The following is a 13,254-nucleotide window of genomic DNA, read 5'->3' on the forward strand; positions in this document are numbered from 1 at the left end:
ACACACCGATACAATCACTAACACCCACTCACACACTGATATAGCCGTTCACACACCCAGCCACAAATTGACACAGCCACTGCCACAGCCACTCACACACAGCCATACACACCGATACAGCTACTCATATACTCAGCCACACACTGATACAGCCACTCACATAGCCATTTACACACTAATACACTGTCTGACATACACAGCCAAAAAAACAAAATAATCACTCACACAACCAGCTATACACTGGTCAAGCCACTCACACACCCAACCACACAATGATACAGCCACACACACTCAGTCACATATTGGTACAGCCACTCAGACACCCAGTCACACACCCATACAAACACCCATTCAAACACCCAGACAAACTGACATATATGTAGCTATATAGCAACAGGTATTCAAACATTCACTATTGAACAAGTTACTTACCTTACCTTCGTTAACAATTTATCTGGTAGGGATATATTCTAGCTGCAGATTTCTTACCTTTTCCTCCAGCAGTACCCTTGAGCAATGTTAGGTGGTGTCAGTTGATCTGCATCCGTTGTTGGCGTGGTGGTCGCCGTGATGACATTGGGGTCGAATATAGGCTCCACCTCGGCGCATTGACATCAGATTCAGAGCCATGAAGAACACTGAAGTGGTGCACCAGAGCTATGGCCCTAAACCGGAATCCCTGTCCCTAGAAATCAGTTTGCAAGCGGGAGGGTGGGTGGGTCAGTAAAGAATCTGCAACAATATGTCTCTACCAGATAAATCATTACCGAAGGTAAGTAACTTGTTCATCTGATAGAGACTTATAGTTGCAGATTCCTTACCTTAAAATAGATACTCAAGCAATACCATCCTCGGAGGAGGGCTGTCAACCAAAATCATACTAGGTCCTGCAGGACAGAGAGACCAAAATGGCAGTTTCTGCAGACCAGGCAGTAATGTTTAGTAAACATGTGCAAGGACGCCCACGTTGCTGCATGACAGATGTCCAGCACAGGAACTCCGCTTGCTAACGCTGTGGTAGCAGCAGTTGCTCTGGTTGAGTGAGCACGCAAACCTTCTGGAGGTTGCTTCTTTGCCAAAGAGTAGCACATTTTGATGCAGAGAAGCACCCAGCGTGAGACGGTATGCTTCTGCTCCGCCTTCCCTTTCTTCGCACCCACATACCCAACAAAGAGTTGATTGTCAACCTGAAAATCTTTAGGGTGATTAGGCTAAAACACTCTTTTTTGATCCAGTCTCTCCTCCTCATGAGAAGAATGTGGGGGTGTTTAAAAAGTAGGCAAAGTGATGGATTGGCCCTCTTGAGTAGCACTACTTTGTCAGGGTGTACAGACAAAAATGGAGGCTTCGAAGAAGGAGCCTTAAGCTCACTCACTCTGCAAGCAGAGGTGATAGCCACAAGAAAGACAGTCTTGATGGTAAGGAGCCACAGACGACAATTCTTTAACAGTCTCAAATGGAGCACACATTAGGTAAGTGGGGACAAGACTGAGGTCCCACTGAGACATAATAAATGGAGAGGGAAGATATAAATGAGAAAGACCTTTAAGGAATCTCCCGACAATAGGGGATTTGAAAAGAGAAGGTTGATCAGGCAATCTAAGAAAAGCTGAGACAGCAGATAAGTAGCCTTTAGGAGTGCCAGAGGCAGAACCCCGACGTACTAAGGAAAGAATGAACAAAAGGACCTCAGAAAGAAGGGCAGAGAGAGGATCTACAGACTTGTCCATGCACCATGCCACAAATGTATGCCAATGACACGCATATACCGTTTTGGTGGAGGAACACCTGGCTGCCAAGATAACATTGCAGACTTCGGGTGAAAGGTCAAAACCTGTCAACTGCCGGCGCTCAGTCTCCACGCAAGAAGGCAGAGACTGGACAGGTTCTGGTGAAGAACCATCCCCTGCTGCTTCAACAGAAGATCCTCCCGAAGGGGCAGTCTGATCGGTGGATCTGTGGCCATGCTCAATATCTCTGGATACCATACTCTTCGTGCCAAGTCCAGAGCCACAATAATGACTTGGGCCTGGCCGTTCTTCATCTTCTTTAGAACTCTGGAAAGAAGTGGGATTGGCAGAAAGGCGTACAGGAGGTCTGAGCTCCACTTGAGATTAAGTTTCGCCGAGCGAGAACCACCTTGGAAACTCCAACACACAAAACTGCTGACATTACGCTTTCTCCACGGAGGCGAACAGATCTAACCAAAGCTCTCCCTCCTGCTGAAAGAGGTCTTGCACCACCTACGGATAGAGACGCCATTCGTGATCAACTGTGCATCAACGGCTGAGTTAATCTGCTCTGGTTCAGAGAGCCCGCCAGATGCTGAACCACCAGAAAAATGCCCTGATATGCCAGCCATGTCCAGAGGCGCAGCGCCTATTGACAAAGGGTCCAGAACCTCACACTGCCCTATTTGTTGCAGTACCACATGGCGGTGGTGATGTCCGTGAACACCTGCACCACTTTCCCTTTGATAGAGGAAGGACTGCTTTCAACACAAGTCTGATCGCCCAGAGCTACAGCAGACTGATGTGAAATCCGGACTCCGCCAGAGATCAGAGGCCTCTGATTTCCGCCTCTCCCATGTGGCCGTCCAATCCTAGAAGTGATGTGCCTGTCACTATTCTAAATTCTGGTTGAGGAAGGGAGAGGAATCTGCCTTTGTCCCAATCCTGATTCGAAAGCCACCCCTGCAGATCTTTTGCAGTTCCTTCTGAGATCTGGACCTTGTCGGAGAGATTCCCCTGATCCAACGCCCACTGGAACTTCAGGTCCCACTGCAGAGCCTGATTATGCCATCTGGCATGTGTCACTAGCAGAATGCAGGAGGCCATGAGGCCCAGCAGCCTCAGTGTCATTCTCACCAAAACCCCGGATAGAGGCTGAAACATCAGAATCATAGCCTGAATATCCCGGACTTGCTGATCAGGAGGATAGGCATGAAACTGCGCTGTCACAATAACCACGGCAGCGTTATCATGCGCTGCGCGTGTCTGGACTTTTCTGAGCTTCCCGTCCCTGACTGCGGGACGTGTATTTACACAGACGTTTGGTCCATTTTAGACCTCCATGTGAATTGGTGCCTGTACTACGGATACATTTCTTATAGGATTTCTTCTATTTTGGAAACTTTTCTATTTCCACTAACATTACGGAGGAACATATTGGATTTCCCCTCATTTCAGCTATAGGACTACTTTTTGAGATCCAACCGAAGTATCTTCCATACAGTTATCTCTCTCAAACCTCAGCCTTTTGAGCCTTGAAAAAGTCAGAGAGGACGAAACACGTGTTGGCTGGTTTCTGTTTTCTCTTATACCCATTTTTGTTACATGGACAAAAATACCTTTTGATCATTATTTCGTTTCTGACCCTATAGAGGATTAAAACATCTTCTGCAACTTGACTTTCACGGACTGATTACTTTTGTTTTGAGGAGTGCCCTGGTTTTGCTCTTTTCTTTGCATCTTGAAACTGCGCTGTGTCCAGGACAGATCCGATGAAAGGGAGCCCCCTCAGAGGGGTTCAGGTGTGGCTTTGGCATGTTAATAATGAACCCCACCATGTGCAGGAAGTTCGCCGTAGTCTGACGACTATCAGGAGCGTGTCTGCCTTCAACAGCCAGTCGTCGAGGTAGGAAAATACTGAAATTCCCGACCTGCGCAGAGGAGCTTTGAGCACAGTAAACTGAAAGTGCTTGTGACCTACAATGAATTGTACATAACACCTGTGGGCAGGCAAGACAAGGATATGAAAATAAGCATTGTGCAAATCCAAGGCCATCATCCAGTCTCCTGGGTCCAAGACAGAAGGACTTGAGCCAAGGTGAGCATTTTGAACTTCTTCTTCCTGAGGAAGAGATTGAAGGCCCTGAGATCAAGGTTAGGACGTAAGCCACGTTTTTTTTGGGCAGCAGGAAGTAGCAGGAATAACAACAACAGCCTACTTCCGGTGCAGGAACCCTCTCTATGGCCCCCTTGGCCAAGAGAGTTGCAACATCTTCGCAGAGAAGTGCCAAGTGTTCCTCCGTCAGTTGGCCAAAAGATGAAGGCATTGCCGGAGGGGAAGTCTCGAACGGGAGGCAGTAGCCCCTTCTGACAATCTGCAAAACCCACCTGTCTGTCGCAATGGATTCCCAGTGGGGCAGGTGATGGCATATCCTGCCACCAACTGGGCAGAGGTGGGGGGACACACTAGGAAGGTTTGGAGACTGCAGCAGGAGTGGACTGGGCAGACCTCTGGGTCACTGTCCCAGGAGCTCATGGGATTCTGAATCTCCCGCCACACAGAGGCTGAACGGCATGCGTGGCACAATGGCTGGAAAAGGGATGTGGCAGGGAACCCCTCCTGTGGCCACGAAAGGGGCGATAGATGGACTGTTGTGGATAGGGGGTGATGGAAAGTCCAAGGGACCAAGCCGTAGCCCGGGAGTCCTTAAATCTCTCCAGCACCGAGTCCTCCTTATCTATAAAAAGATGAGAGCCATCAAAGGGCATGTCCATGAGGGTCTGCTGGACATCCCTTGAAAAATTGGAAGTTCTCAACCAGGCGTGGCATCGTAATGCCACTGTCGACGCAACCAATCTATCCAGAGAGTTGGTCGTGTCCAGCCCACATCGAATGGTGAACGTGTCCATGTCCCTCCCGTCGGCAACAGTCTGGGAGATGATTGCATAGGCCTTCTCCGGGATCTGTGGCAGAACTTGCGCAACCGTGCCCCACTAGGAGTGGGTATAACGGCCTAAGATGTTACATCTCTGCCGTCCCATCTCTAGGGGGCACTGTAATGGACTATATGTAGCCTGGGAATCATCATTAACACTCACCCAGAGTCCTTTTCTGACTTCTGTTTGCTTCCCTTTTTAAAATGGCATGCTATAGAAGAACTACATTTGATCCCGCGAACTTCAGGTCCCATAATGCACTGCCTGGTAGTCGGTAAGACCTGTAATCTTCTGTCTATTGCTTCCAATGGAAAAAGTCCGGTTGCTCCTTTTTACTGGATTCTCTCCTCCAGGACTTGAGAGTCTGAAACTGCACACACCTGTGACCTCTCTTGTGCAGCCCAGCCACGTGACTCCGCCCTAGGCTTGCTGCTGCCTGGAACTGCTTACAAGCTGCCATTTCCTGAAGCTCCTCATCGTGCATTGGAGTTCGATTCCTTTGTGTACCAGACCCCTTTATGGATTGTGTTCCAGTCCTGTTCTGCTTAAGTCTGAGCCTTTTCCCTGTTCCTGCCTGTGCTTCCTAGTTTGTTCCTTCTCTTACTGTTTCCTCTTGAGTTATTGTGTCTGGTAAGTGTACTATCAGTCCTCACCTGTGTATAAGTGTTTTCCTTTGTACTGGGGTTGGCTCCTGGTTTCCAAGGGAATGCGCCAGATGACGAAGATGCCTTAATGTCGAAGCTCTCAGGCGTGGGGTGTTCGGTCAGGAATTGAGGGTCGTTCAGAGTGGGCCAATGGCGGTGAGCGATTGCCCTAGTCACAGGAGCCTCAGTGCTGGGTTTGGGCCAGGTACCCAGAAGGTCATCGGTGGGGGCTTTATTGAATGGAAAGAGAGGCTTTGAAGCAGATGCTCCGGGCTGCCCAAAAATGAGGCACAAGTCCTCATAAAATTATTTTAGTTGAGCAGGGGTCGCTCTGGCTCCCTTTAAGTCGGGGAGGCATGGAGCGGACCTAGTAGTATGCTGAACAGATGGAGGCCTACAGCATTGATGCTCTTCTCGTGTCACATCGTCCGAGCGACGGGGTGAAGTTGAGGAATGCCTGGCCTTCTTCGATGACTCCGCAGCCGGTTTGAGATCTTCCTCTCGAACAAGACCGGGAGCGATGCGTAGTCAAGCGCCGGGCCGCCATTAGCTCTAGGGACTGCTCCCTCAAAGCCTTCTGGTGCATGGCCCGGCACTTGGAACAGGACTTTGGGTCATGGTCACGCTCCAGACACACAAACAGACCTGATACGGATCCATCACCGACATCACCGACATCATTCGGAGACAATCCTTGCGAGGCTTAAACCCGGTCCTTGGGGACATCCTTAGACACACCAACAGTCACGCACAAAATTCGACAAAAGTGTCTAGGCTGGTCAAAAAATGACCAGGGTAGATCTTCTCTGGATCAGCGCATGGCGTGGAAAAAAAAAGAACTAAAATCACCACGCTGAGGCGGTTCCTATATTCAACCCCGACGTCTTCACGGCGACCACGGCTGACGCAGAGTCGACCAACCCCACCTAACGGCGCGTAAGGGTACTGCTTGAAGGAAAGTCTCCGGATCCGGTCTGACGCTTGGGGGAAATTCTAAGGTGTGGAATCTGCAACTAGAAGTCTCTAACAGATATATAGTTTTTCTTCCTTTAAACTAGAAAACACGGTTCTAACAAGAATCTTTTTTTTGTTTTAGGAAATTGTTTTTTTTGTCTTTTGGACCTTTTTTGAGGTTTTTTTTTTTCTTCTTTTTTTTTTTAAATGGCAACTGTACAAAATAAACTGTCAACAAAACGCACAGAACCCGAGCAACAAGTTAAAAAAAAAAAACGTATGGCTTTTTACAGCCTCAGGGACGGACTGCTCACCAGAAACAGCAAGCACGTTCTTGCACACTGTGCAGAATGTTCCAGTTTTGGGGATCTCCGGAGCTTCTGCAGGTAGATATGCAACACCTGCAGCCAGCACTGGAACCCCAGGCGCAACCTGAGCTGCACCATATGTAGAGGCGTGTGGCGTGCCACGCTCCAATTCAGCTCTTGCGAGGGTGAATTGTTTTTAAATGCTTTAGCATACTACTTGTGCCATAGGAGTATTTCCGCAAAGTCCCCTTGAAAGTTTTTTTGTTGCAAAGTTTGCACTGCATCACCTTTAGAATCACCTTCTCTCCAGGTGGTATAGTGAGGAACTTCCAAGCCAAAGATTCAGTTTTTTTGGTGCTTCTTCTTCTTAGGAAGAATGGCCTCTTTGCTACTCCTACTCTGAATTCTGAGCAGATGCCATTGTAAAAAAAAAAAAAAAAAAAAAGGTAACACCAATGCAAAGTGTCCCTGTGTATCTGTAAGGTGTGAATTCTAGCAGACAAACCCAAAAGAGAAAAGAATGAGTACATTTCCTCTACAAAAGGTTGACAGGTGTTTTAACCAAGGAAATCCATATGTTCCTGAGTCACATGGGATTTGCAGATCTGTCATGTGACTGCAAATCTGGAGATGTATATTAAAACAACTTTCTGATCCCATATTACTGATTGGAAATCAGTTTGTATGTAATTTTAATAAACCATTACCTCAGACAACAATGTTTTAGTCACACTTAATGTTTTAGGTGGTTAAAAATCACACAGAATCTGCGGATCCTCCGTAAAGCCCAGAATAGGAAGTACACATCAGGATGATTCAAGGCTCAGAGTCCATGAATCCAAAAAAACATAATGAAAAAAAATATTAGGTTGAACATTTTTTTAAAAATATTTAAAGTTATGAAGTGGGTTCACAAAAGTCTTTGGTATCCGGGTATTCACTTTACTACTTGCATATAGAATTTGATTAATGTTTACATTCGTACACTGATCAATAAAACATGCTAAATCATCATAACCAGTTCTGTCAAATACCACAAATCAGGAGTTCGAGTAATGCATTTTAGAGCTAGTGCTCATATCACCATACTAAAACACATTAGTTATGCTTCTTAAGGCCCTATGGGCCATTCTGGGTGTACTTTATTGTAGTGGTGCAGTGAGTGTGCTATATTGCAATATATTTTAATAATTAGTGATCACTACTTGCAGGCACAGGGATTTTTTTTTTTTTTAAATAAAATGATAGTTAAGGTAGCAAAGCAACTTCTTCAATCATGAATGAAATAGCTGAGCTAGTGCTCAGGGATCTATGTGGCACATGGTTCTTTGGGTAGGCACTGCTCAAATAAACAATCATCCAGAAGTGTCAAAATGTATTCGGGGAACAGAGCATTCCCTGTGCTGTTATTTTTTATAAAGGCGACTGCCCATCAGTCTGTGATCACTGAAGTGGGATTGACACAGAGAGCTGAACATGACTGAGGCAGTGCTCTGCAGCTTTCTTTTTCTTGCGCACCAACCCAATTATGTAGGGTAATTACCTGTGCATGGCGAGGGCCCGAGTTATAGTTATCTTAAGGCACGAGTTAGTTTCTTGAAATAACTATAACAGCTGGATTTGTATGGTTCTGTGCGTGTACATTCAGAACCCAACAACAACACCCCTGTAACCTTTGTTTTTTTTCAGTAAATATCTATAGTTATGGTTTCTATGGTTTTTTAAAGTTTTTTTTAAAAACTGCGTCCAACCCCCACATGCATCCAGCTCCATGCTGTACATGGCCTTTGGCCGTTTGTGGTGGGCGGTTGGCCTCAAGACCTACTCCTAACCCCACACATACTGCCACCCTACCTGCATGCATCCAGCCCCATGCCGTACATGGCCAAAGGAGTTGGCCTCCCTCCCTCCCATGCATCCAACCCCACACCACACAAGGCATTTGGCCATGCATGGGTGGGGTTGGTGGTGCAGCCAACCTCCTGTAGCCACCCAACCCCACACCACATAGGGTCTTTGGCCAAAAGGATGGGGCTTCAAGGTCATTTTGCACATTTTCAAACTCGCAGTAGTTAAAAGGGATACCAAAGTGCTCTGTTCTCAACAGGAGATGACAAGAAAAACCTACTCATCACAGTCACTACAGGAGATATTGCATGCCGAAAGAGCAACAATGCATTCACCTCCATGCATCCAACCCCGCACCACACAAGGCCTTTGGCACCATTTCGAGCAATGCTAGGCAGTCTGGAGTGTTTATACTTGGCTGTCCGACTTATTCGCACCAGATGAAGGTAGCCCACTTGTGTTGGGGCTGTTTTGTTCCTCCCAAGGGCCCCTGCCTTCCATACTCATTGATTATTCCTGTCTGGGATCTACCTAAACTGAGAGGAATGATATGGGCTGCCGACCTTGACCTCTGAAAGGCAGCTGGAATCATCTACACGGGGGATTTATACCTGGAGGGTGCCCTCATGACATTCCAGGACATTGTGGAGACATACACTATCCCACTTGGACAATTTCTATAAGTATTACACCTTACAATATGTCACGGACGAGGAACCTCCACATCCTACCTCTCAGATTCAGACAGACCTCATCCATGAAGCAGTTTCGAAAGGACCTCAAGGCCTAGCTCTTCAGTTGAACTGCTTGTTCTCTGCAGTGGCAAATAGAGCCTGGTTTCTCCTCACTGCTGGAAGATGCCCTGTGCCACCTCTGAGTGTAATTGCCACTCGTGGTCTGCTTATCAACAGCTGCTGACTTCATCTGCCATGAAGTTCAAAGGTCTTGTCAGATGCTATGCTATCAGGAAAATGCCTGAGCGGTGAGCCACTTCCAGAGGTGTATGACTTCCTAGTACAGGACCCACTAGCCCACACCTCCATGTTTGATGCAGTACCACATGGCGATTGTGTTGTCTTTCAGCACCTGTACCCATTCCCTCTTGATGGTTGGGAGGACCACCTACAGTGCCAAGCGCATCACACGGAGCTCCAGCAAGCTGATGTGCAGGTGAGCACCAGAGATCAGAGTCCTTTGATCTCCAACTCTCCGAGATATCCCCCTCAACCCAGCAATGCTACATCCCTCATGACTGTTAGTTGCGCGGAAACATGAAATGGGGAAAATAATGGTGAAAATACACCTTCAATGTTTTTTTGCTACTTTTGCAGGCCTTATGGATACTTCTTCTTCTGAAAGTTGTTTCCTTTCAATTTTGATGGGGCCCCCAATCTTCAATTTTTCCACATCAGAGTTATTTTTGAATTTCGATGCTGGCCACTACAGCCTTCAACATGAGTTTCACTGCCTTCCTGGCGCACCTCGGCACACACCTCATTTCCACAACCACAAGTGGTCGCACGGCTCTAAGATACATGCCTCTACCCTCTGACTGGTACTCTTTGATTGAGAGCCAGGTAGTTAGCTCCAGGTGTGGTAGTGAGAGGAGTCTGCCGCAGGACCAATTGTGGTTGAGCAGCCACCTTTACACATCTTTTGTAGTCTCCGTTGACACCTGTGTGGAGTCTGACAGATTGATCAAGCCACAGACACCCTGGAAGGAGGAGCTAGAAAAGAGGATTTGAACACAGAGCGTTAAAGTCTAAATAGACTGAATCCATTCAGGGAAGAAAGGATTTAAGGTAGGGCATAACTCCCTTTAGATTTTTAAATAAATTAAGTTCAGCGTGGAGCTATACATCTGACATATAACCTCTCAGCCAAATTCATTATTTCAATTTATACAAGATTTGACTAAAAGTACGTATCAAAAGACATGTATCAAAAGACAATTGCATAGTTATCAATTATTAAACTCATCTTCTTATGCTAGGGTTTACAAATTGTTAACAGTCCTCTCTATAATGTTTAATCATGCACTACACGCAATTTTCAATACTAATTCTTTGGTTCCGCAGTCATGAACAGCTAAAAAGCTTTGCAATATTGTTTTAAGTGCAAAACTACATTTGCAACCAAAGCTGTGTCATGTTACAGAATTAGAACATTGTTCTATTATTAAATAATATCATAAGATACTTAACTTACATGTAATCTGGCTGCATCAACTGCATTTTCATACACATCATCCAAATAAATCGGGAAGATTGCTCGATGCCAATACAAAAAGCAGCAATCGCATTGGATTCGAACTCTAAGTGGAAAATAGATATAATCACATTAAAATAAGTTAAAAAAAAAAAAAAAAGAATGTTCAAGCAATAAATGCACGCTTCTGATTACATCCCAACAGTATACTGCAGACATTCACCCCGCTCACACTGACTTGCTTTAATGGGGCTGTTGTAGGCTTCAAGACAAACTATTACTGGTTCATGGGACAATTTGAAGTGGAACAACAACTTTAATGAGAGCCTGACAGATGGATTACCTAATTAACATAATGTATTCATTAGAGAACGTATCTCTGATTTATCCACTGGAGGGTAGCCTTAAGACAATGCAATCATTTCAGGTAATGTTTTATGGCATCCTTGCTCCATTGGTTTGGTTTGCTCATATGAAGTTGGACACTACTAAACCTTATCATAACATACTTTACTCAGTTGAGATGAGCAACATGTACTGCAAATAACCAGTAAATGGAAGCCCAGGGATGGAAATGAGCTGACCCAGTGTTGGTAGTCATCTACTCACCCTACTAGAAGTGCTGTGGCTGAAATGCTTGTTTGGGATCACATAGAGTCTTTGATTGAGGGCCAAAAAAGAACAAAATGAAAATGTCACTTACCCAGTGTACATCTGTTCGTGGCATCAGTCGCAGTAGATTCGCATGTTCTGCAATAGCTCGCCATCTGGTGTTGGGCCGGAGTGTTACAAGTTGTTTTTCTTCGAAGAAGTCTTTCGAGTCACGGGACCGAGTGACTCCTCCTTTTGTCTCCATTGCGCATGGGCGTCGACTCCATCCTCGATTGTTTTTCCCCGCAGAGGGTGAGGTAGGAGTTGAATTGTAGTAATAGTGCCCATGCAATGGAGTGACTAAGTATGCACTTATTTAAGGTTGAGATGATACATATATAAATAATTGAAGGTAACTTCCAAACTGCTACAGGCTCCCGGGGAGGCGGGTGGGCACATGCGAATCTACTGCGACTGATGCCACGAACAGATGTACACTGGGTAAGTGACATTTTCAGTTCGATGGCATCTGTCGCTGTAGATACGCATGTTCTGCAATAGACTAGTAAGCAGTTATTTCCCCAAAAGCGGTGGATCAGCCTGTAGGAGTGGAAGTAGTCTGAAATAATGTCCTTAATACAGCTTGACCTACTGTGGCTTGTTGTGCGGATAACACGTCTACACAGTAGTGCTTGGTGAATGTGTGAGGCGTAGACCATGTGGCTGCCTTACATATTTCTTGCATTGGGATGTTTCCTAGAAAGGCCATGGTAGCACCTTTTTTTCTGGTTGAGTGTGCCCTTGGTGTAATGGGCAGCTGTCGTTTAGCTTTAAGGTAGCAGATTTGGATGCATTTAACTATCCATCTGGCTATACCTTGTTTTGAAATTGGGTTTCCTGCATGAGGTTTTTGAAATGCAATAAAGAGTTGTTTAGTCTTTCTGATGTTCTTTGTTCTGTCAATGTAATACATTAATGCTCTTTTGACATCTAATGTATGTAGTGCCCTTTCAGCTACGGTATCTGGCTGTGGAAAGAACACCGGAAGTTCCACTGTTTGATTTAGATGGAACGGTGAAATAACCTTTGGCAAAAATTTAGGATTGGTCCTTAGGACGACTTTATTTTTGTGTAGTTGTATAAAAGGTTCCTGTATAGTAAACGCCTGAATCTCGCTTACTCTTCTCAGGGAAGTAATGGCGATGAGAAATGCCACCTTCCAGGTTAGGAACTGTATGTCGCAGGAGTGCATGGGTTCAAAAGGTGGACCCATAAGTCTAGTTAGGACAACATTTAGGTTCCATGAAGGAACAGGTAGTGTTCTTGGTGGTATAATTCTCCTAAGGCCCTCCATGAATGCTTTAATGACTGGTATTTTATATAGGGAAGTTGAATAGGTAGTCTGCAGGTATGCAGATATTGCTGCAAGGTGAATCTTAATGGAAGAGAAAGCTAGGTTAGATTTTTGTAAGTGAAGCAAGTAACCCACTACATGTTCTGGAGTTGTGTGTAATGGTTGTATTTGATTAATATGGCAGTAGCAAACAAACCTCTTCCATTTACTTGCATAGCAGTGCCTGGTGGATGGCCTTCTTGCTTGTTTTATGACTTCCATACATTCTTGGGTAAGTTGTAAGTGCCCGAATTCTAGGATTTCAGGAGCCAGATTGCTAGATTCAGCGATGCTGGATCTGGGTGTCTGATCTTTTGGTTGTGCTGTGTCAACAGATCTGGCCTGTTGGGCAATTTGATGCAGGGTACCACTGATAGGTCTAGCAGCGTTGTGTACCAGGGTTGCCTTGCCCAAGTTGGTGCTATCAATATGAGTTTGAGTTTGCTTTGACTGAGTTTGTTTACCAGGTAAGGAAGGAGAGGGAGAGGAGGAAAAGCGTAAGCAAATATCCCTGACCAGTTCATCCATAGGGCATTGCCTTGGGATTGTTTGTGTGGGTATCTGGATGCGAAGTTTTGGCATTTTGCGTTCTCCCTTGTCGCAAACAAGTCTATCTGAGGTGTTCCCCAGAGTTTGAAATA

At 45.7% G+C, this 13,254-nt stretch overlaps 1 protein-coding gene across 1 annotated transcript in view; it reads right to left on the reverse strand.

Moving 5' to 3' along the window:
* The window catches only part of WASHC4 (WASH complex subunit 4), a 923,504-nt gene that overhangs the window by 533,164 nt on the left and 377,086 nt on the right, over positions 1-13,254 (reverse strand). The window contains exon 19 of the mRNA XM_069228973.1: positions 10,630-10,735. Within this exon, the coding sequence (XP_069085074.1) occupies positions 10,630-10,735 (106 nt within the window). The remainder of the gene's footprint in view (positions 1-10,629; positions 10,736-13,254) is intronic.

This window comes from Pleurodeles waltl, chromosome 4_1 (genome assembly GCF_031143425.1).
Source record: "Pleurodeles waltl isolate 20211129_DDA chromosome 4_1, aPleWal1.hap1.20221129, whole genome shotgun sequence".
Lineage (NCBI taxonomy): Eukaryota > Metazoa > Chordata > Amphibia > Caudata > Salamandridae > Pleurodeles > Pleurodeles waltl.